The sequence below is a fragment of the Lissotriton helveticus genome, chromosome 10, assembly GCF_964261635.1.
Source record: "Lissotriton helveticus chromosome 10, aLisHel1.1, whole genome shotgun sequence".
NCBI classification, from domain to species: domain Eukaryota; kingdom Metazoa; phylum Chordata; class Amphibia; order Caudata; family Salamandridae; genus Lissotriton; species Lissotriton helveticus.
Genome location: NC_136071.1, coordinates 394,974,716 through 395,000,271, shown reverse-complemented (window position 1 = coordinate 395,000,271; position 25,556 = coordinate 394,974,716). Strand labels below are relative to the sequence as shown.

General features: G+C 46.1%; 1 protein-coding gene across 3 annotated transcripts in view; it reads left to right on the top strand.

Moving 5' to 3' along the window:
* Positions 1 to 25,556, top strand: part of LOC144784166 (uncharacterized) — a 561,738-nt gene that overhangs the window by 285,267 nt on the left and 250,915 nt on the right. For 2 of the 3 annotated variants that reach the window (XM_078662839.1, XM_078662838.1), the window contains exon 5: positions 24,089 to 24,211. The exons of the other annotated variant lie outside the window; for it this stretch is intronic. In XM_078662839.1, the coding sequence (XP_078518965.1) occupies positions 24,089 to 24,211 (123 nt within the window). The remainder of the gene's footprint in view (positions 1 to 24,088; positions 24,212 to 25,556) is intronic. 3 annotated transcript variants of the gene reach the window in all.

The following is a 25,556-nucleotide window of genomic DNA, read 5'->3' as shown; positions in this document are numbered from 1 at the left end:
GGTGTCGAAAAATGCAGAACTGCACAGACATTTAAGAGATAATTAAAGACCGATAATGCAGCCTATATCCACAGGCTACACTGTCCAGTACTTCAACTAGAAATTCCACCAAAAATCCACAAACAGCACAGCCTGTCCAGATTTCTCCACAGAGAACACCTTGCCTTAACAGCAAAAACCCTCTGGAATGATAGAAAGGAAGAAATGGACAAACAAGCCCCATAGGCTGCCATTATGTGGCTCAGAACAGGATACTATGCCTATAAGAGAACTTTCCAGAACTTCACAGTATCCCAGAATGCACTGCAGGTCCCTTTTAATTTCAGTTCTTTTTTCCGGCTCCTGCAAGCAGGACCCTGGAGCATTGAGCTCTCCCTTTTCAAGGGTTTATTGGTGATTTTTTCACTTTTTCAAAGTTATTTGAGTGCTTTTCTGAAGTACTTTGGTGTTTTTCTTCCTGTTTGTCTTTTGGTGCACTCTTTGATTGTCAATATGCCTGCATTATTTGACAAATGTCCAGAGTGCTCCAGGAAGAAGCCCAAATCGGACCCACACGAGTTGTGTATCTTCCTTCCCTCGTCTTATGTCCCAGAGGAGTGTGACATTTGTCAGGGCTTTTCTAGCAGGACCCTGAGGGATAGAATGAAGATCAGGCTTCAGGGCCTGGAGGACAGAAGACTGAAGGCACAAGGTGGGTCTGGAGGGGCTTCCTCGGCCCATGCTGAGGCCTCTGGGGGGCTCCCCAGGGTCTGGAAGACAAGCAAGCGTCCCCATTCTCCGTCTGTGTCGATTGCACCGACTACGGCGTTGAAAGGGATGACTGCAGTCTGTTCCCCGTCTCCCCAGGGCTCTGGGTTGAAGAGACGTCGACGTTCGGCGTCGAGGGAACTGAACATACCGCCGTCGAGATCTCCGGTGACTATCTTGTCGTTGTCCTCGTCGGTGGCGTCGTCGTCGAGTAATCGACGTCGAGAGGCCCGGCGTCGGCGCCATCGAGGCGAAGGAGGTCGCCGTCGAGGCGAAGGCGTTCGCCGTCGAGGAGAAGACGCTCGTCGTCGAAGGGCCGACGCTCGCCGTCCGGTCGCCGTTCTTCGACGCCAAGAAGGCGCGGAAGGAGTCCTGGCGCCAGGAGTCAGTCTAGCAGGTGCCAGGTGCCTATGGGAGAACGTCCCAGCCTAGAAAGGAAGGTGGATCACTGGGTTCAGTGTACTCAGTGGTGTATACCCCTTCTAGGCACAAGTCGGTTACGCCCCCTCCTCCCTTGCCGAGGAGCCTTCCTCCGCGGGCTCCCACTCCGCCTCTGCTTCCACCACTTCCACCGCGTCCTCAACCTCTACCTCAACCTCAGCTGCCGGCAGACAAGCCGCCTCCGATTCCTCCGAGGTCGGTCTCACTGCCCCGATATCCGACTCCTCCCAAGGGGACCCCTCGGCCGAGGGCCCCAGCCAGGCCAAAGTCGCCCGCCCCTGTGGAACCGGCGGATCGACCGAAGCCAAGGACATCACGATCACGCTCCGGACGGAGGGGGAGATCGAGGAGTCGTCACAGATCCTCCACTAGGTCAAGACGGTGCCATAGGAGGCGCGGATCACGGTCCCGCACGGGTGCTTCCAGGACCAGGACCTATTCACCGACTTTGTCGGAATTCCCGGGGACGAGAGTGTCTCCTGTGGACGACATCAGCACGTTCCAGGATGTTCTCCTGAGGGGTGCAGCAAAATTGGGAATCACGGTGACTGCTCCAACACCCACGACGTCCGTGATTTTTGAGACGCTTCATAAGAAGCATTTGTCTCGCCCTTTGATACCGCTAGTACCACGATTGGTAGAGCCTGCGGAGGAGCTGTTCCTCACACCAGCAGTGACGAAGGCCGCTCCCTCCCGGCTCCTGAAGAAGTACAGGGCCCCGGATTCTGACCTGGCTTGTCTGCGGGTGGATCCGATTCCGGATTCTGTTATAGTGACCGCGGCCAGGAAACAACATTCTACCTCCCCGTCTTCTACTGTACCTCCTGATAAGGAGAGCCGATGGATCGACTCAGCTGGCAGGAAGGCCTGTGGGACGACATCTACGGCCATGAAGGCGTCTAGCGATGCGGCTCTGCTAGGGCGGTGTGATCGTGCCCTGTGGGAATCCCTCCAGCAGTTCACAGAACTCCTGCCTCGAGAGAAGGAGGAGGATTTTCAGGAGATCCCGAAGGAGGGGATGCTGGTATCGAACCAGGTCATCAGCGCGGCTGCTGATGTATCTCTTTTGGCGGCCCATGGGTACTGTCATGGGATCAACCATTGGCGCCATGCTTGGCTTAGGCTCACCTCACTCAAGCCGGAGGCTCAGCAGCAAGTGGCCAATCTGCCCTTCTCGGGGGAAACCCTGTTCGGCAAGCATGCAGACGATGAGATGGCCCGCATGAAAGCAGAGGCCGAGACCCTGACGGCTGTTGGGTTGGAGAAGCCTAAAGAAACGAAGGCCTACTGCCCGTTCCAAAGACGGTTCGGGGCACAGGGCAGAGGGCGAGGGCAGGCCTCGGGACAGCAGCAACAACAGCAGCAGCAGTTCCGGAGGCCCTTCCAGAAGGGTAGAGGAGGCCAGCAGTCCTCTACAGCGAACAAAGGCCCAGCTGGGTCTCGACCCTGAGCAGTTACTTCCCCTACATCCGTTACCCGCTCCGGTGGGGGGGAAGCGTTCAATTTTTTCTGGCAGAGTGGAGAAAAAATTACTCAGGACAAGTGGGTGCTGAATATTGTTTGCAATGGATACAGTCTTCGGTTCACCAGCCCGCCTCAATCAATTCCACCGGTCAGCTCGCGGTTTCAGCTGCGTGAGCTCCAGGCGGAGGACGATATCCTGTTAAGGAAAAGGGCGATAGAAGACGTACCTCTGTCTCAAAGAGGAAGAGCTCTGTACTCCCGGTTCTTCCTGGTTCGCAAGAAGGACAAGAACGAGTTCAGGCCCATTCTGGATTTGCGACAAGCAAACAAGTGGATTCGCAGAGAGAAGTTTCCCATGCTGTCGTTGCATCAGATTTATCCTCAGCTGCAACAGGGAGACTGGCTATGTGCTATAGACCTACAGGATGCGTACTCCCATGTGCCCATTGCACACAAACACAGGAAGTTCCTGCGATTCCAAGTTGGCTCAAATCATTATCAGTTCACAGTACTGCCATTCGGACTGAAGTCTGCGCCCAGAACATTCTCGAAGTGCATGGCAGTGGTAGCCGCACACCTCAGGAAGAACAAGGTGTTTGTCTACCCGTACCTGGACGAGGGGTTGATCAAGGCCTCCTCCTTCTCGGAAGCTCAAGCGCACTTCCAGAAGACGTGCGTTCTCTTGAACAAACTGGGGTTGCACATCAACATGTCCAAGTCGGTCCCGAATCCGGTCCAGTGCATACAGTACTTGGGAGCCTCAATCAATACGCTGTCAGCAAGCGTGTCTCCTTCGGAGGAGAGACGATTATCACTCCTTCGGAAGGCTCGGGCTCTTATGACCAGTCCATCTACAACAGTGAGGACGGTGTCTTCTCTACTGGGATCGATGGCCTCTTGTATCTTCCTCACTACACACGCACGGCTGCACATGAGACCATTGCAGGAGTGCTTGGAGAATCAGTGTGATCAGAGGAAAGGATCTTGGGACGACAAGATACGACTGTCTCTGCATGCTCTGCAGTCTCTAAAGTGGTGGTGTTCAGCGGAGAATCTCCTCAGAGGGGTTCCCTTCCACAAAGCCATTCCCACGCAGACTATCGTGACGGATGTGTCTCTTCAAGGCTGGGTGGCGCACTCCGGAGACTTTCAGATTAAAGGGACGTGGTCCCAGACAGAGTCCACGTACCACATCAATTTCCTGGAACTCAGAGCTGTTCATTTGGCACTGAAGGCATTTCATCCGTCCTTCCAGACCAACTCTCTGCTTGTGCAGACGGACAATACGACCACGATGTATTACCTCAACAAGCAGGGGGGCTCGAGATCGCGCACTCTGTCTCAGGAGGCGCAGGCGATCTGGCACTGGCTCCTAGCCAGAGGCCTGACGATAACGGCTACCCATCTGCCAGGTGTGCAGAATGTTCAGGCCGACGCACTGAGCAGACTGATTCAGGAAAACCACGAATGGGTCATAAACAACGAAGTTCTAGGAGAAGTCTTCGCAAGATGGGAAACTCCAGAAGTAGATCTGTTCGCCACTGCCGAAAACAGCAAATGCCGAGACTTCGCCTCCAGGTACTACCAGCAGGGGACGCTGGGGAATGCGTTATGGATCAACTGGTCGAACAGCTTTCTGTACGCTTTTCCACCCATTCCCCTGATTCCGGCGGTGCTCATCAAGCTGTCCCAGTCCAGGGCGCGGATGATCCTGATTGCCCCGGAATGGCCCAGCCAGTGATGGTTCACGGACCTGCTTCACCGGTCTCTCCTTCCTCACAAACGGTTGCCGTGCAGGCCGGACATTCTCACGAAGTTCGGGGGGGCAGATGGTACACCCCAACCTCTTGTCTTTGAGTTTGGCGGCATGGCTCCTGAGATAGTGCAATATGGCCATTTGAATCTACCAGAAGATTGCATGGACATACTGAAGGAGGCCAAGCGACCTTCCACTAGGACTTCTTATGCTTACAAGTGGAAGAGGTTTTGCATCTGGTGCAAGTCCAAGAACTATGACCCAAAGACGTGTAAGGAAGATGTCATCCTTCCGTATCTTCTACATCTGGCGCAGTCTGGCCTTAATGTCCATTCCATTAAGGTTCATCTTGCTGCGCTGACTGCCTACAGGAAATGCCCTTCACAGACTTCCTTCTTTCAGATCCCTGTGATCAAAGATTTTTTGGAAGGCTTGAAGAAAGTGTTCCCTCCTGTCCAGCTTCCTTCGCCTTCATGGGAATTGAATGTGGTGCTGTCCAGATTGATGAAGGAGCCAATTTGAACCTATTCATAAGGCTTCATTGCAGCACCTGTCCTGGAAGGCGGCGTTCCTCGTGGCCATTACATCGGCCCGCAGGGTGAGTAAAATTCAGGCGTTGTGTTGCCAAGAACCTTATACTGTATTTCATGCTGCTAAGGTTGTTATGCGTAGTCACCCTAAATTTCTTCCAAAGGTTATATCTGATTTTCATGTTAACCAGACCATAACTTTACCTACGTTTTTTCAGAATCCTTCCTCTCCAGCGGAAAGGTCCCTATATTCCCTGGATGTTAGGAGGGTGTTGAAATTCTATCTGGATAAAACCAAGGATATTCGTAGGTCAGACTAATTGTTTATCAATTATGGATCAGTCAGGACGGTTCTTGCTACCTCTAAACAGTCCATCTCGAGGTGGATTGTGTCCTGTATACAATTGTGTTACCAAAAAGCTAATAAGACCTTAGGGGGTAAACCTAAGGCTCATTCCACCAGGGGCAAAGCTGCCACGACTGCTTTGCTACGTAATGTTCCAATTGCAGAAATCTTCAAGGCGGCCACTTGGAAGTCGGTCCAACCCTTTGCTAAGCATTACTGTCTGGACACTGATGCCAGGGCAGACACTCAGGTTGGGCAGGCTTCGCTGCGAAATCTGTTTGCACAGTAGTAGTTATTTCATTTTTTCAGTAAATAGTAGAGGAAAGGAAATCCCTTGGTGAATCTAAATACCACAAACAAATGGAAAGATGATTGCCTGTGTTCTAGCCCATATATTAGAAGTGAATTTCAATAACAAATCAATAAGTTCTAAAAATTCTTCTTATATTTTCAATTTAAAAAAAAAGTTTTTGTACAAAAGTTTCTATAAAAACAATACATTATCATTACATTCAAATATACAGCAGAATACACCTCATGATTATTTTTTTTTTACATAAAACAAAGACGGTTGATCCTAAAGAGGGGAAGGACATAGGAGAGAACAAAAAACAGACAGTCCTATTTGTCATAAAAGTACATATCAGGGAATTCAAATAAAAGAGACTAAACCAGGACACGTTTTACTTATGATGTTTATTGAAATAGCTCTGTCCCTTGATTATGTGATATCAGGCGTCGACGCGTTTCGATGGTTAATTAGAGTTTTTGACCATCTTTTTCAAGACAGAAATGATATGTCTCTCCTAACACAATGGCACTGGATGGTTGCCAAATTCATGAAGATCCTGCAGATAAACATACTTATATAAGTATTGTGTATGTCATTAGTTCCACATTCATTTTACCGCTCAAATTCTTTGCAAGAAGTGTTCGATTATATAACATCGGATCTTAAATGGCCCGTACAATAATTTACAGTGATTGTAATATCGTCATTCCACATACAGTTCTACATCAACTTTTCAGTTCCTAGACTGCTATTTCTTGATACTGTACACATTGTTATATAATCCCCATCTCAAAACTATTGTCTTATTCTTCTTGTACTCTATCCATCAATTCTCGTATATGGCTTTCAACACAATTTCCTATTACCCAGGGATTGTACCAGCAGAGAACTTAATGTCCAATTTTACTAATCTCCAGGTTGCCCCCTCCCCGGGCAAGGAAGTGAGAAACAGGGCTTAAACTCAAATGACTGGGTCACTGTTGTTTTACCTTATATCATGTTCTCCTCTATTTCATTTTGACTGACAGTTGTTCTTATTTTACGTATCATCTGCGAAATGTTTCCGTTGCTTTCTTGCTGTGAGAAAAGGGTGTGCAACATTTTTTAACTCCCGGTTACAGAGTTTTATTTCCTCTTTAAATAACACTATCAATGGTTATTCATTACCTCTTATTATCCAGTAGGCTGTGAATGTGGGTTGCCTCCTATTTTATCGAATTACAGCCGTCCACTCCTAAAAAAGTCTGGTTTGTTCAATCTTAATGAATTCTCTATTGGGAAACAGGATACAGATGAATATTTTTGGTGGATATTCCCTTGTTGATCAAAAAACCCATGCATGAGAAGCTAAATTTGCCGTACCTCTTGGTTGGTACATAAGTATCTTGTATTTATTGCAAGCAGTTAGTCTCTCACGCTGCCCGGTGATTTCCAGATGAATTTACTTTAAAATCCTCCCTGTGATTGAAATAGAGCGGGGAGATTAGTTTATTTTAAGTATTGCATTACAAGCTTTCAAATGCCCTATTGTAAGCGTTAGGTTGTGTTTTACTTACTATCTCCGAGAGTAGTCCGAGTCTCCTCTCTTCTCTTATATACCTTTGCCAGAGTAGTAATCACTTATGCTTCAAAAATCCAGCGGAGAAACCTTTCTATAGTGGCATAAAGAGGTGGACAAAGAGGGGGACACAAAAAGTTCCTCCCGTTAGAATTGCGGACAAAAAACCTCCTTCTTCCATAAGGTTTTACAGTATTTTAAGGGTGTCACTACACGGTCTCCTTACCTTACAAACGTCCGCAACCAAGTTTAAATCCTTCCCGCCTTTAAACGACTCACATCCAAGCCGCTTCCTATCTGTGTTGGAATCGTAGCTGTATTTATACTAAACAGACGGGTTTTGTTTTAATTAGGTTGTCTTAATTGGGACCCGATGTGTCTTGGGCTGGTTCGCGCTATTCCTACTTTGACCCGGGAATACAATTAGAGTTGCCCCGAAAGTGGAATCATTATTCCATTCTAATTGGTTATACAAACCAAGCCTCGCTTTGAGTTACTATCTTAGGCCCGGCTCCTATTATTGGCCTCACTCTAGGTGTCAGTATTGATTGGTTAAGCCTCCTTATTATTCGCAAGATTAGGTCACCCAATAAAATTGTGGTGAGTAAGCAATATGGTAATATTCGTAGAGAGGTGATAACTAAAAATATAATTCCAAATATTGTGTATACCGCCTTTTTTTAATAAAACAACCAGCACAATTCTTACATTTCTTTTAAGATAGCGGTGATTGACCATAACCTATTTAAATGTATTAGAAATATAACAAATATCAGTGAAGTATGGCAAAATGTGTATATTTTCAGACAATAAAGCAAAACTCGTAAACTGAAAACATCACGCTAGATGCGAATAATGAGGAGGGGCGGAGTAATACATAAAACCCTGTGAAAATGCAGAAAGGATCACTAAGAGGTGGTTCCTAGATAGGAGTAACGGCCCCTAGTAATAGGTCCCGGCGAGATCAGCAGCGCGTAGCACAGCACGCAGTACTTGGACCCCCATTGTGGACTTGTACCCCGCCAAATTCTGACAGCACCGACAAGGACTTTCCAGCCTTGATGGCGTATCTACCCTTCCATACTAGAATTGACGACAGTGATTATCTATACCCTGATCGCCAGACTTGCGTTCTCATGTACTATCATTAAAGAACGCCAGCTTGCTTGCCTGACCCGTGGGCTACAGTTGCATTGTTTTTCTTTAGGCAAACTATTTAATGTCCTGAGGATGAACCTTTACTAGACATGGTTCGAAACGTTGTCGACCCAAAACACTAAATGCATAATGTATTAATGACTGTTTGCATGCATATGTGTTTCTGTTGGATTATCTGCTTATGATTTATGATAACCAGATGACCTTATTTTGCCTACCACCTTGTTTTGTTCCTTTTTTCCTAGTGTGGAAGTCTGACATCGGCTGGTGTCCCACTTGTACCACATTGTATCGTAATTTTTATATTTCTGATTACTAGAAATTAAACTGTCCGGCTGGACAAAGAAAATATAGCACTATCTAGTCTATATTTATTGTGTTCTGATTCAACTTCTGTCTAGGGACCATTGTCTATGTTAAACTAGTATCTACCCAAGGTCCCTAGCTTACTGCACCCTGGTTTCCCTTGTATTGTCTATATGGGACTGTGGATCGGGCTGTTAGAAGTCAGGGAAACTGGGTCTCGTCGCTCGAGTTCCGGCGGGAACTGCAACAAAGCAAACCAGTGGGCGCTGGATGGTGCCTGTTTGCACAGGGTGGTCACTCCTTGACCACAAGGGAGATTCTTCAGTCTTCCACGTCGAGTGGGATGTCGAAGGGTCCAGAGTTTCGTTTCAAAGTTTCAGTCAGGATGATCTGAGGTGCATTGGCACAGCTCCTACCTTTATTCCAAATCAAGGGGCTGGATCTCCTGCTAGGTCCCTCCTATGGGTGGGACCCAGGAAGGGGGTGGTTACACCCCTTTCCCTTTGTCCAGTTTCGCGCCAGGACTGGGGCTGGAGTGCCCCAGAACCGGTTTGACTGGAATTTGCCTGGGACACCTTGTGTGCCCCAGGCAGTGTCTAGTTTCATTCAACCCTCCCTTCCACTATCTCCTGTCTGGGGAGGTGTAGCACCTCCCTGTGACGGGAAACTCTTTGTCCAAGCCTCCCCTGCCAGGTTTCGGTCAGCAACAGGAGGCCAGACTTGTGTCGGGGCAGCAGCATCCATTTTGTGATGCTGAGGCTCTGGTTAGGATTAACCGTGTTTTAAGTAAAGCAACATGTCTTCTCCCTCTAGAAGGGTGGAATGCTACCCACGTCGCCAGGACTGGCGAGGGGGTAGTATTCCAAAGTGTATGACACCTTACACGACATGTTTTGATAAAGGCACACCAAAGTTAGCAATAACCGCGAGGATTATAATGCACTTAAGAGTATATGGTATGGCAGTATCCCTGGAACAGCTATAAGGATATGGTTCCGAAAGCTGCAGACAGGCTCAGCTCATGCCAGAGCACCATCTCACATAAAACCAAGCACTCTGCCTCCAGGATTGTTAAGGCCTGCCATAGGAGTGAATTATAGTTATATATGTGTCCAGATATAGGTTTAGATACAGGTATACTATATCTAAGCAAGGGGTAATTACACCACCTTGCCCCAGCTGAGGGATCAGCCAGTTGTGTCGATTTAAATGGCCAGCCAGGGGTGGCAAAAGATATGCTGCAGCCCCTGGTAGGCCTTGGATGCACCTATGCCCTGGGCACCTATAGTGCACTGTACAGGGGCTGATAAGGTGTCCAGTACCAAATTGGTGTTGTACCTAAAGTACATGTCTGTGAATTTAGAGGGAGAACAGCAGGCTGTGGGTCTGATTAGCAGGCCCACAGCCACATTAAGTCGAAAACCAGTGAAGCAAAAAGCAAAAATTGGGGTGACCATAGGAAAGCAGACCCTACTCTCCTACACATGGGTACTGAGATGGATTCTGGCCTAGTCAGGATTCCAACTCAGGCTGTTCTTGTCTGTGATGTGGACATGGCAATGTCCTCTACTGTGAGTCCCAGTACTCTGGGCAAGTACAGGCAAACACCTTTGATCAATGATAAAGTGGCTCAGGCCTACAGGGACACATGTGCCAGTGTCACCATGGTGACGCCTAGCTTTGTGGACCCTGGACAGATTATACTGGTCGATAATTACCTGGTGACCAATGCATGCAATGTCACTACTACACATAGTGTGGCAGTTGTTAACTTCTCCTGGGGAGGGGTAACTGGCCTCAAAAGAGTTGTGGTAAGTGCAGATCTCCCTGTAGAGTGTTTGTTGGGCAATGATCTTGAATCCTCAGTCTGGTCTGAAGTGGACTATAGGACTCATGCAGAGATGTTAGGCATATCAGCTCATGTCCTTTCTGTGACCAGGTCACCGGCCAAAAAGTGCCAAACTGAACAGGCCTTGGATTCTGAAACTATGGACCAAGTGCCACCCAAGAGAAAGAGCAGAAGGGTTAAGGCAGTGCCTTCCCCCCTGCCTCAAAGTGAAGATCAGCCTTCTCAGGAAGCTGATAGTGAGACCCCTGAAGGAACTGTCCTAGAAGAACTTGAACCTGAACAGGTTGAGTTTCTTGGGAAAGGGGGACCTTCAAGGGCAGATTTGAGGCAGGCGCAGTTAGACTGCCCCTATCTTGAACCCCTCAGACAGCAAGCTGCTGCTGAGGTTGCTGGGAATGCTACAGGTACCCATAGAGTGTACTGGGATGAAGGACTCCTTTATTCAGAGGCTAGAATCCCCAAGCCTGGTGTTTCCAGGAGATTGGTCATATCTCTGGCATTTAGAGGTTTCCTTCTTACCTTAGCCCATGATATTCCCTTAGCAGGACATCTAGGCCAGAATAAGACTTGGGATAGGCTTGTCACTCACGTTCACTGGCCCCATATGTCAGAAGATACCAAGGAGTTTTTTCGCTCCTGTGTGACCTGCAAAGCCAGTGGCAAATCAGGTGGCACAACAAAGACCCCCCTTATACCACTACCTGTGGTGGGGGTTCCCTTTGAAAGAGTAGGGATTGACAGTGTTGGACCAATTTATTTATTTATTTTTATTTTGAAAGTTTTATATAGCGCAAACAAGATCTTTACAGATATCAGAGCGCTTTACACCAAAACAAGGGGAGGGAAAACATGAGAGTGATAAACAGTCTTTAGAGCACGGAGTAGCTGTAGAAAAATAAGTGGGTAGCGAAATAGGGAGGGTACATCAAAGAGTTGTAGAAAATAAGAGGGTAGGTACAGCAAATAGTTCTAGAAAATAAGAGGGTAGCAGATTAGGGTAGGAACATCATAGAGCAAAGTCGGTTAGACAATGTGAATGGTACAGGTATGTGCACAGTCTCAAGTGAGTCCAAAAGTAAAAGTTCAGGTGAATTTAGCCATGAGGATAGCTTTTACTTCCTTCTTGAAAAATGCAGAGGAGGAGATAAATCTGGTTTCTGGAGGGAGTGTGTTCCAGATCCAGATCCAATGGATCCCCAAATAGCCTCTGGGCACAGATTTATACTGGTGGTAGTGGATCATGTCACCAGGTATCCAGAAGCTATTCCCCCTAAGGACCACAACAGCACCTGTTGTGGCAAGAGCCCTCCTGGGAGTTTTCTCAAGAGTGGGCTTTCCGAAGGAGGTTGTCTCAGATAGAGGTGCAAACTTTATGTCTGGGTATCTAACTGCAATGTGGAAGGAGTGTGGTGTAAATTACAAATTCACTACTCCCTATCATCCACAGTGCAATGGCCTTGTTGAAAGATTTAACAAGACCTTGAAGAGCATGATTAAGGGAATACCTGAAAAGCTTAGGCGAAGATGGGACATCCTTCTGCCCTACCTTCTGTTTGCTTACAGAGAGGTCCCACAAAAGGGTGTTGGCTACAGCCCTTTTGAACTTTTGTTTGCGCATCCTGTAAGGGGACCCCTATGTCTGGTGAAGGAAGGATGGGAGTTATCTCTCAAAAAGCCTAAACAAGATACAGTGGACTATGTACTTGGTGTCCGCTCCAGGATGGGCGAATACATGAAGAAGGCTTCTAAAAACCTTGAGGCTAGCCAAGAACTTCAAAAAGCTTGGCATGACCAAAAGGCTGTGCTGACTGTGTACCAGCCAGAACAGAAAGTGTGGGTGTTGGAGCCAGTGGCCACAGCAGCACTCCAAGACAAATGGTCTGGACCCCACGCAATTGTTGAGCAAAAGGGAGAGGTCACCTACCTGGTGGACCTTGGAACTCCCAGGAGCCCCCACAGGGTGCTCCATGTCAACAGACTCAAAGCATATGTTGACTGGGCAGACATGGGCCTGTTCATGGCTACAGATGAGGGGCAGGAGGAAAGAGTGACCCTCTCCCAGACCTGCTGAGTCAGAACCCTGATGATGGTTCAGTTGATGGTGTGGCCTTAGCTGGCAGCCTCACTGGCCAGCAGCAACAGGACTGTAGACAGGTTCTCCAGTCCTTCAGACATATGTTTTCCTTGACACCTAGTCAGACAAACTGGTGCACCCATGAGGTGGACACTGGTGACAATCTGCCTGTGAAGAGTAAAATCTACAGGCAACCCGACCACGCCAGGGACTGCATTAAGACAGAAGTACAGAAGATGTTGGAGCTGGGAGTTATTGAGCCCTCAGAGAGCCCCTGGGCCAGTCCAGTAGTCCTTGAGCCAAAGCCTCACACCCAAGATGGTAAGAGAGAGATGAGGTTTTGTGTGGACTACAGAGGTCACAATGCTGTCACTAGGACAGATGCCCACCCAATTCCAAGGGCAGATGAGCTCATAGACAGATTGGCTTCTGCCAAGTTTTTGAGCACATTTAACCTGACAGCAGGCTACTGGCAAATCAGACTAGCTGAGGATGCAAAAGCCAAAACTGCTTTCTCAACCCCAGGAGGTCATACCAATTTGTGGTGATGCCCTTTGGCTTGAAGAATGCACCTGCCACTTTCCAAAGGTTGGTGAACCAAGTCGTCACTGGGTTGGATGACCTTTGTGCAGCTTATCTAGATGATATTGTTGTCTTCAGCTCCACCTGGGAGCTCCATCTGGGAGGATCACCTGATCCACCTGATGAAGGTTTAGGAGGCCCTGCAGAAGGCAGGCCTAACTATCAAGGCTACTAAGTGCCAGATAGGACAGAGTAAGGTTGTGTACCTGGGCCACCTTGTAGGTGGGGGTCAGGTTCAACCACTGGAGAGCAAGATCCAGACCATAAAGGACTGGGCTCCTCCAACCACCCAGACACAGGTCAGAACTTTCTTGGGCCTGTCTGGTTATTACAGAAAGTTTGTTTTATTGGTCTATTGTGACACCACTTAATAACTTTACCTCAAAGAAGATGCCAAAGTAAGTTCAGTGGACAGTAAGCTGTCAGAAGGCATTTGATGACCTGAAGAAGGCGATGCACCTATTCTGAAGAGTCCAGATTACTCCAACGAGTTCATTGTCCAAACAGATGCTTCTGAGTTGGGGGTGGGAGCTGTACTTTCACAACTGAATGTAGATGGTCAAGACCAGCCCATTGCTTTTATTAGCAGAAGGCTGACCCCTAGAGAGAAACGTTGGTCAGCTATTGAGAGGGAGGCCTTTGCTGTGGTTTGGGCCTTGAGAAAGCTGAGGCCATACTTGTTTGGCACTCACTTCAAAATTCAGACAGACCATAAGCCCCTCTTGTGGCTAAATCAGATGAAGGGTGAAAATCCCAAACTGCTCAGGTGGTCCATTTCCCTACAGGGGATGGACTTTACAGTGGAACATAGACCTGGAACTGACCATGGCAATGCAGATGGCCTCTCCAGATATTTCCACTTAGAACATGAAGACTCAACTGGTCAAGGTTCGTTTAATGTCTCTGCTTTTGGGTGGTGGGGTTATGTAGGAGAGTAGGGTCTGCTTTCCTTTGGTCAGCCCACTTTTTGCTTTTTGCTTTACTGGTTTTCGACTTTGAGGTGGCTGTGGGCCTGCTAACCAGACCCACAGCCCAGCTGTTCTCTCTCTCTTAATCCATACCATGTACTTTAGGTACATACCTGATTGGAATTGGGTCACCTTGTGAGCCCTTGTATAGTGTACCATAGGTACCCAGGGCATGGGCGCATCCAAGGCCTACCAGGGGCTGCAGCACGAATTATGCCACCCCTGGCATTCCATCCAAATTGACACAACTAGCTGATCACTCAGCTGGGGCAAGATCGTGTAATCACCCCTTGCTTAGATATAATATTCCTATATCTAACCTTATACATAGACACATATGCACCTATAAGTCACTCCTATAGCAGGCCTTAACAGTCCTGAAGGCAGGGTGCTGGGTTTTATGTGAGATGAGGCTCTAGCATGAGCTGAGCCTGTCTGCAGCTTTCGGGACCATCTCCTTATAGCTGTTCTGTGATATAGCCATACCATATACTCTTAAGTGCTTTATAATCCTCACGGTTATTGCTAACTTTGGTTTGGCTTTATCGAAACATGTCGTGTAAGGTGTCCTACGCTTTTGAATACTACCCCCTCGCCAGTTCTGGCGACGGGGATAGCATTTCACCCTTCTAGAGGGAGAAGACATGTTGTTCCTGTTAATCCCGGTTAAAGTTATCCAGAGCCTCAGCATCACAAAATGGATGCTGCTGCCACAGACACAAGTCTGACCTCCTGCTGCTGGGAATCCTTCCAGCGAGGGAGGCTTGGACAATAGATTTCCTGCCTTGGCAGGTGCTAGCACCACCCCAGACAGGCCTTAGTGTATTGAGGCAGGGAGGGCTGAATGAAATGGGACACTGCCTGGGGCACACAAGGTGCTCCATGCATAGTCCGGTTGAAACTAGTTGCTGGGGCATTCCAGCCCCAGCTCTGGCGCGAAACTAGACAAAGGGAAAGGGGTGTAACCACCCCCTTCCCTGGTCCCACCCATAGGAGGGACCTAGCAGGTAATCCAGCCCCTTTGATTGGTATAAAGGTAGGAGCTGAGTCAAGAGACTTTAGATTTATCCTGAACTTTAACTTGAAACGAAACTCTGGACCTTCGACATTCTACTGCAACTAGAAGACTGAAGAATCCCCCTTGTGGTCAAGGAGTGACCACCCTGTGCAAACAGGCACCATCAAGCGATCTGTGGTTTGCTTTGTTGACGCTCCCGCCGGAGCCCGAGTACAGAGCCTGACAAGACCTGGACTTCCAGACTTCTTTGACCCCGATCCACAGCCACAGCAAAGCTGAGACCCATGGAGGCGACGAGAGACGTGGGACCGGACATCTTGGAAAACCTGCTCATTGCTACTTGTGCAGCTTCCGAGGCACCCTCGAAGTTGTTCATTGGGGATTGAGAAGCCCCAGCCCTGAGCACCCTTTGCACCGACGCACAGCCCCCTACACTCACCGCATGCCACGTGGGGCCTGCTAGTACTTTTGTGCTCGACGCGTCTGTCCTGTCACTTGCCCGTTGGCTAGTGGCCTCTGTGACGACGAACCCTTAAATTTGCACCGCCTGCCTGGTTGCTCCAGGCTGGCTCCTGCTTTTACCCGAAAAGGAGAAGCCCCCCAGACCTTGCTGGTCTGAACAAAAGCCCATCTTCGATTCCTGCGTGGGTTGCATTTGCCAAGGCCTGTTGACTCCAATCCGGAAGTCGACAGCGAGATCCTTCGTGGGACAGTCCGTATCCAGCGCCTGGTCGTCGTCGACGCCTCCTGGTCCACGTGGCTGCAGAGACAAGCTTCGCATCTTCACCTGATCGCACCCGACATCGCCTGGTTCCTTCCTGGTCACTGGCTAGTGACCCAGACTCTGGCCCCTCTGCTTTCAGGTACTCTTCATCCTCGATCCACCCTTGGATCCAACCGGACACTTCTCTCCTGGTCGCCTGCAGCATCTTTTACAGGTCTCCATAGGATTCAGCGACGAAACCCGACACAACTTGACACCCATGCACCCGGCTCCTGTGGGTGAGGTAACGCGAGTACTCCGGTGCTCCTGTGGATATTGACTATCCAAGTGTCCTAGTTTTAAGTATCTTTCTCCTAGTCCATCCGGAAGTGTCCTAAATCAACTAGTTTCTGACTCTTATGTTCCCATTGTATCCCTATGGTAACTTGCGTGTGTGTTTAGACACTGCACACGCATCCCGTGGGCCTCCTGGCTCAGCATAGCCCCAGCGATTCCCTAGGCCCTAGGCCTATTCTCTGTTCGTGACGTGGTTCTTATACCACTATTTTAGTATATGGTTTGCAACGCCCCTAGGGCTCCACTGTATATTGTGCAACTTATTGTAGGATAATTGAGTAACTTGTTATGTGCTTTAGCCTCTGACCTCATAAAGAGTTCAGAAGGGTTGTGTTATTAATAAATACATATATATTTTATATATAACCTGTGTGGTGTCCTTTCATTTGATATTCAAGGGGTTACATATGGTAAAACAGCTGGCTTCACATGCTTTCTGAAGTTTTATCCTAAGACTGCTTTGTCCATGCTACCACTAGGATAACTGGTCTATAAGGTTGACTTTACAACCATCATCATAAGGGTTGTTTGGACTGATACAGGGTGCCCACTAGAATAGTGGACATCACATATCAGGTCAACTACTCACAAGGGATGTGAAATTCCTATAGCCCGACTCCCGAGACATATTGTTTGGGGTCAAGGGCAACAAGTTACCATGTGTATTTTGTCCTTGGGGCAAGTAGGCCTAACCCCCTACAGCACAAACCCTGTGGTTGCCAGTTTACAGTACCACACTATGGATCAGGGAAGGGCACTGTCTGCAGCAAGATAATATTTTGTCCATTGGTTAATGCTGTTCAAACTTGTATTATATTAATTGAAAGCCTTTATTATTATGGTGAGCGCTCTAAGTAATTGTTGTAAACTCAGACTGCACTGCTGACAGTGGTTCCAGTATAAAAATGTGTACACGCATTTTCAATGTTTAGCAATATGTGGCTATGTATAATGCTCCCAGAATGCTCTCTGATTCGATGCAAATATTTGCAGAAGCTTGAATGCAATATTTAGGATTCTTTGCTTTCAAAATAAAATGTTCACAAAAAAAATGCTAAAACATTTCGCTAAACTACTGTAAAATTTTAGGTACCAGATCTTTGCAGCATCATTTAGTAAAATGTGTTGATGTATGCTATGATTTCCCAAAAATATTCATATTGGAAAATCAATGTAACCAGTTTTAATAAGATTTGGGAAACAAAAGTAAACCAGCATTGGTAAAGCCAAGGGTCTGAAATTGTTGGGCAGCCTTTTGGTTTTCTCAATACGTGACTTGTTTTGGCATGGGTTTTGTAAAACCTTATCGGAGTGGGAGCTGTCGGGCCCTCGCCATGATAACCAACATTGGCAAAAGCAAAAATTGTTTTGGTCTCCAAAAACACACATTGCCACAGTAGTTCCTGGCACTAAACAAAACGACTGTGTGTTGATATGCTCCTTTTGAAACAGAATAGAATGGTGCCACTCACAGTGAATCTAGCCGATGGAGAGGGAGAGAATTTTAATAAACATAAAAGGTCATAGTTCACGCCAGACCTAATTAGTGGGCCCGATTATTAAATAAAGTCTCAAAATTGCACCCATGTCCTTGCATTAAGTGCAGATATACGGCTTTCGTGAATTCACAAGACTTTACAGAAGTAGGCCAAGAAATAGTACTCCTAGAAAATATTTGTGAACTACATTTTAGCATGAGCAAATGTGCAGGTGTAGATTTGCTCATGCGAAAATTTGAGTGTATGCAAGTTCACTTGGCCTCCAACCACTTTTCCCCAACCCTGGAAGAAGTTTTATGTCTGCCATTGTCAGGAGTACATTTCCAACATTTTTTAGTACAGTAAAACATTAGAGAAGAGTTGGTGAAAACCCTTAAACCATGCAAGTTAGTACGTTTGCACGGACTCCAAAGGGCATTCCAACCCTGGAACTGTTGTTTAACAATACCTTTAGCCCCGGTATGCAGATCTGTGGAAACGTGGCAACATAAGGGAATTCGCTAGTATTCAAACCCTACTATGGAAGGAGCCCTGGCATAATCAAAGAAACTATTTCAGAGCTCTTATATAATGATTTTGCTGCCATTATTTGTCGCCGCATTACATGGCACAAATGGAAACGTCGATTTTGTTACAGGACGAGTAGAGTTATGAAGCAACCTGCCCCATGGACAAGTAGATACTCTGTTAAATTCCACATCCCTGAGCAAGCAACCCGGATTCAGAGCAAGGGGATTTGGGCCAGCTGACCTATGCGGAGGAATTGGAGTATATAAGAATGGAAAGAAAACAATCACTGAGGGCACGCAATCCAAACGCCTCAACAAGCAGAGGAGAAATGTCCGAAGGCGTCAAAGAAGTAAGTGCCTCAGGCACAAGAGGGCGGAGGCAGTTGAACCAACGCTGGAAGAAAGCCCAGTAATGGAGGATAACACTATCCTCAATCTCACCAATGTGGTTTTAGATCAAGCGGAAAAACAACTCCTAGCACTAGGACTCTCGTACTGCCCCAGGTTACTATTGTAACACACGAGTTGATATTTACAAATTCATTAGAAAAATTAAATGGAGGAAATACTTCACGATCAAGAACAACTTAAAAAGGTCCAATACAACAAAGGACAGTCCTGACTTAACGCAAACAGCTACTTTACAGGCTAAAGGTATATCCCTTTTGCAAATACCACATCAACTTCGGGATCAGCCATCTATCGAGACAAACACACAAGAAATGGCTGATCAGGAAGGGGTGGACATCGCTAGACCTGGCAAAAGTCCATTCAAGCCAACCTCTACTTTTGTTCCCAACATGCCACGCGACGCTATCGACATCTATCATGAGAGAGTGACAGAAGAACTTAAGAAATTAGATGAAATCACACAAAGGCAACAATCTGTCCCCAAACACAACACCAAGAAATATTTTGAGCTCATGAAGAAGTTGAAAAATTATGATGCCATAGTCCTTAATCAATCTGACAAAGAAGGCAATGTCGTTTTATGGCGAAAAAGGAATATATAGAGGAAGCTTACAACCACCTCAATGGTGTTGCCAGGTATCGCAAAAGCAGTCTGGTGAATGCCAAAAACATCCAAATGGATTACAAAGATGATTTTAATAAATAGAGAAAGGAAGGATTGATTTCAAAAGACGAATATTCTTTCCTAAATAACGACTTTCCTGTGATGCCCAACATATACTTTATACCCAAAGTGCATAAAGGGATACTGCCCGTTCCGGGCAGACCAGTTGTTTCATTCATTAAGAGCACTTTTGAAAATACATCCAAGTATATTGACTTTTACCTTCAGGACTTTGTGTCTCAATTGCCATCTTTTATAAAAGATACCACAGATTTTTTATTCCAACTCAGTAATACAGAGTGGTCCGATGAATACCCGTTTGTGACTAAGGACATCACTGCCTTGTATACAAGTATCGCCCATGAAGATGGACTGAAGGCAGTGAGTTATTATTTGGGCAAAAGACCGATCCAAATGTATCGCCACAATGAAATGCTATTATGCCTGACCAAGTGGTGTTTGTTCAACAACATATTCATGTTTAATAACACGGTATTTCAACAATTGAGGGGTGTGGCCATGGGGGTATGTTTCTTCTCAAGCTATGCAGGTTTGCTTGTTGGCTGGTGGGAAGAACATGTCCTCATGGTCAGACACGCCAGTGATTGGTCTGAGCATGTGATGAAATGGTGGAGATATATTGACGATATTTCTGTCATTTTGGAGGGGAGCCAAAGATCAGGCCCAGAATTTCGTCAATGACATAAATGTCAACGATCTGAATCTATGATTTACTGCCCATATTGATAAAAACAGTGCTGATTTTTAAGACATCACTGTCCAAGTTATACAAGGTCGAATCGAAACTAGCCTCTTCAGAAAACCTACATCAGGTAATTTGGTGCTACACACCAAGTTTCCACCCCCTCCATACAATAACCAGTATTCCTTATGGGGATTTTTTGCGGACACATAGAGCATGCAGCACTATAGAAACCTGTGATTATCATCAGGAATTGGTTAAAAAAGGATTGGAAGCAAGAGGTCATGCCCCTAAGAAGCTAATCATAGCAATGAGGAAAGCCAATATGAAGGACAGGACAGCCTTACTAGATCCCAAAAGAGATTCCAGCAGTTCCATTAATGTGAAAGAAAAGACTAGTGTTGAAGGGAATGATCTTAGGCTAATAACTACATTTAGTAAACAAGCTAAAGCCATCACTTTAATAATAAAAAAAGAATGGCCAATAGTCATGACTGACGTGCCCCTTAAAAAAGTATTCCCTCTCAATCCCACTGTCACTTTCCGCAAAGCGTATTCTATGCGCAACGATCTAGTTAAAAACAGTGCTAAAAATACTAAGTCCACTAATTGGCTTACTCCTAAGAAGGGGTTTACGAGATGCAGCTCATGCAGAGCTTGCAAATTCGGTATTAACACCTTCTCATGCAAGACACCTTTCTCTGATTCAGAGTTTCCGCTTAGAGAGCACTACATGTGTAGAACCGACCATGCGGTGTACATACTTAGGTGCAGTTGCAATTTGTACTATGTGGGAAGCACCAAGTTATCTGTGCACATGCGCATATTGCCGCACCTCCGTGCTATCGTTAATTCGGATCCAGCATATCATTTCGAAATAGATGCGGTACCCCCAAATAAGAGAGGGGGTAACCGAGAGAGGTTACTGCGTCAATTAGGATCCAAGTATATTGTAGAGATGGACACCAGGTTCCCGACTGGATTAAACACAGGGGAGGATCTACACAATTTTTTGTAAGAGGGGCTGCGACTTTTTCATGGTATCTGCATTTTAGTCTCCCCTCTGGGTCTGTGTTCTCTCAGACTTTAGCGCCCTTTGGCAAACGGCGACTATAGTATCCATTTGCGTTTGTTTGCTTGCTAACTGTGTATTCTTTTGGATTGTTGCAACATCTTTTAACTTATTAGCACATTTTTCTTTTGGACTTTATATGGCATTGGTTTTTACAGGAGCTGTACTGTCTATGCATATCATGGTTTAGTATTTGTATGACAATATGTGAGATTGCACGCCGGATGACAGACAGACTCCATGTGATGAAGACATCTGCTGTCCAACCCACTTTTGGGCTTGGGTTTTTACCACTCTTAGCACGATTTTGCACATATATTATTTTTTACACCCTGAGCACGTAAAGCACTTTTCTTGACAAATGTGACGGCAGGACAAGGTAGTTCTCCATGAGCCCATCTCTATTGAACTTTGCATATTTGCATATTCATTACGATTCAGACCTGACATGTTCTATCATCCCATGGGAATGTTTACATTAGCGTATTTGCACATTAACGCTTTATTACCTCAGATTTTTCAGTCAGATACATTGAGACAATTGTTTAATATCGCTATTTGAAATTTGCGTATTTGCACATTTATTAGCAGCAGGACCTGATATGTTTCTTTCTTTATCCTGTGTGAATGTTTACATTGGCGTATTTGCATATTAAGTATAACATGGGCTCAGTTCATTTTGGAGTACTCAATTGGTTCTGATTATCAGGCAAATGTTTGATAGCGTATTTGCACATTTCTGACTGATGGTACACCATTCATTACATGTATGTTCAATCCCAGGTTTTAACAGCAGGGGCAGATTGGCAATGCGGGCATTCGGGCATCGGCCGAAGGACCGGTGTCTCAGTGCCCTCTATGGGCCGTTTTTTTTCTCCCCTTTCCCAGTCCACAGAGAGTGGACTGGGAAAGGGGAGAAAAAACCTGCCCACAGAGGGCATGGAGACAGAGAAATGTAAGCAGCCTCGCTGTGGGCCGTACAGCAATCATCAGCTGTAGCCTCTCCTTCACCTATGCCCTGCCAAGCAATCACGCTGAGGGTGGGGTGGGGAGGGGTGATTGTTTGCAAGAATCCGCCTCCCTGGGGGCCAGGTGTTGCTCTGGCCTTAGAGGCATTTTTACCTCGGGGGGGCCCCCTGGGGCCCATGCAGCCCAGACACAGTGTTAGTATTAACACCTCGCCCACAGCCCTTCACATTCAGGGCATAGTGGGCGAGGAAGAATGGGTCTCGCTGTGGGGGCCAGGTGATGTTTGGAACTCGCACCATCTTCACCTCAGCCTCCCCCTGGCTACCTGGCTACCATTGATGACCCCGCAGCTGTGTTTGTGCTCCCCTGCCACGACATTGCCCTGAGGCCTGGAGGGCCGGGGAGGGCTTATTAATTTACTAATTGCAGGGGCCTTGCCTCTGTTCATGTGCTCCTCAGCTGAAGTTCTGGGGAGGGCTAAGTAGGTTAGTAATAGCAGAGGCTTCGCTGCTTTTCAGGTGCTCCTGCTGGAGGGCTTGAATAATTTTGTGACAGAAAGGGGCCTTGCTGTTTTTTTTAGTTGCTCAGCATGTAGGCCATTGTCACCTTGGCCCTGTGTCCTGCAGAAGAACAGTATCCTCCTACTTTCAATCCTTGTCTGTGCAAATGGTGTTTGATTTTTTTTTCTTATGCAACTAACAACCATTGACAAAGCCAGTAGTCCTTGCTGCTTGTAGGTGTAATGTTACTTATTTTATATATCTGGATGCAATGACAGAAGCACCGTAATACCAGTCGGGAGCAGGGGTTCCCGATTGGTATTACGAAAGGCCACGCCCCTTGAATGTGGGCCACGACCCTTAAATGTGGGCCACGCCCCTTAAATGTGGGCCACGCCCCTTAAATGTGAGCCATGCCCCTTAAATGTGGGCCACTTTTTTCGTCAGTGCCCGGGCCAAATTGTGATCCCAATCCGACCCTGTTTAACAGCAATGCCTATGTGGTTTCTTATAGTATTGACATGTCTAGGCGATTTAGATTGCATAATTTTGGATGTGCTGTACTGCAATGTATTTGAACGTTTATCATTTGCAATGCGCATTCAGGTTTGTAATACTCAACTCCAGTCGAGTTTGTATATACAGGGATTTTTTCTACATGGAGACGTATCAAATGTAGTAACTCTTTCATGTCTATCCATATGCCGATCACGTGAACCGGAAGTGCTTTGTGGTTTAAATCTCCTGGTTTTGTAATGTGTCTCCACTCTCCAAGTGACCAAGGACACAGTCCGTTTCCGAAATGCGTCTGGAGACTGCACCTTCGTTGATTTAATAAAGCACCCCTGATTGGCAACAGCATTATTTGTGCCCGTGGTCCCGTCTGTGCGCGCTCGCACTTGGACATCGCTACCAAATAAATATATATATATATATATATATATATATATATATATATATATATATATATATATATATATATATATATATATATATATATATATAATATATAGATAGATTATAAACCCCAAGTTTTTGCGAAGCCTTTTGATTTTTGGGGACGGATGACACAGACAAGCACTGAAGTCCAGTTCACCCTCCCCCACTTTTAATGGGCATATCAGTATCTTGGCCACAGTCCGATGTGAAAGGGCGTGATCAAGGTCATGACGTCTACAAAAAATCGCTGTTATCACATTAAACAAAATGCCCACCCCTTAGGTCCATTAAAGCTAGATGTGTCACGAAAGTTTGTTTGTTCTAAAAAGTGGGTTGTGATTGTATAAAGTTTGGGCCAGCCAGCAGGAAAGATTAGTCACCTCTCAGCAATCCTAGGGGAGGGCTAGCAACAGATCCTCCGACTATTCCTTTGCGGGTTTACCCACCAAATTTAGAGCTCCACATTTAGTGAACATCCCACTGACAGACTCTCCTCCGGCTTCGCTATCAATTTGTAAAGTTGCAATGTGAATTGCTTCAAAGGGGGAGGTAGTTTATATCCTCGATCTGGCCACAGGATTGGGATTTATGATGCAGATTATTTTGTGTAAGGATAAAAAACAATGTTTTACTATTGAGTTAATTATGAATGCATTGTTTGTGTGTTTCTCAGCGCCAGATTCTAATTCAATTCAGCCAAATATCATAACTGAAATAAGTCCAATGGATGAAGCAGTCGACTGTGGGCCGCAAGACGGGGCAGAGCCGGAGTTATCTCTAAGTCTATGTCCTGTGGGTGAGTGATCATTTCACCTAATGCATGCGGTGGTCATGTGGGATGGTTGGACCAGAGACAAATAAGAGCGAGAAAGGTGAACATTATAAAATGGCACATATTTTACATTTATTTATTTATTTCTACAAGCAAGTAATGTTGCTAACTCAGTTGGCATTGGCATCTACAGCAACTGAAAAAGCAGTGGCAGTAGAAAAAATTACTTCTAAAATAATGGAATTTCATTTGCTTACGATACTTTAGTCTACTATCCAGTTCCTGGACATTGCCTTTTTTAATATAACATCTTACAGATCATGCCTTAAAATGCAATTCTACCGGAATTACACACAGCCTAAAGTGAGACTATGTCTATCCTCAGGTTATCACAATGTGCCATCTGACCCAGATTGTAACTCACTTCATGCACTCATTCCAATCACGTCCACTGTACTATTAAGCTACCCTACCACTAGTGCAATCTCACACAGTGCCACTTCACCACTTGTTCCAAAGCTTCATCCTGCCCAGTACCCTCATACTCTTCTACCGCATTGAGTACCATCTAGTTTACACTTGCAGTACGTTTTATCTATTTTGGGGCTTGTTTGGGAAAGAATAGCAAATGTCTTTTACAAAAGAGATTTCCTACAATTTTCCTCAAAGGCAACAGGCATCCTGATTTTGTGAAATCCACTGCCCAGAGGCATAGTTTCACGCAGTCCTGACCCAAATAAACAAACAGGTCTGCAGTTGTTAATGTGTATGACATTTTTACTGAAAGCAGGACAAGGAGCAGAAATCTATAAATCTGTGTTTACACCTTACAGAGGTAATCGTAAATCGGCAGATTGACATGGACATTCACTTAGGCCTTTATATACACATTCAGCTGAAAAAATAGAACTCAAACACATTAATATAATTAATTGAAACAACAATGGACTTTAGTTCTAGGCTAAGATTATGGATGATCTTTACTAAGGCCTAAGACTTTGCACAGAAATATTGTATTTGTATGTGTGTGTATGAATATATTACCTACTGGCGGTCGCCAGTAGGTAGTTATAGTTAGGATTGATTTCCATAGAGAAATCGCAACATTCTATTGGGAATAACTTTGGCGCCGGTTGAGGAATCTGCCTGAATTTATCAGCAACTTTGCCTCGCGGCGCTCCGGTCCTTCTCTGAAAGTTTGGGGGGTGGTCCGTGAAGTGGGGGCCGAGATAAAAGGGGGGTCCCAAAACGTGTTTTCCTCATGTTAATTTCCATAGGGCGGTCGGTTTCACTTTTAGCTCGAACGACTGAATGGATTTTCACCAAACTTGGCAAAATTGTAGGGACTGGTAGCCCGATGTGCCTTTGC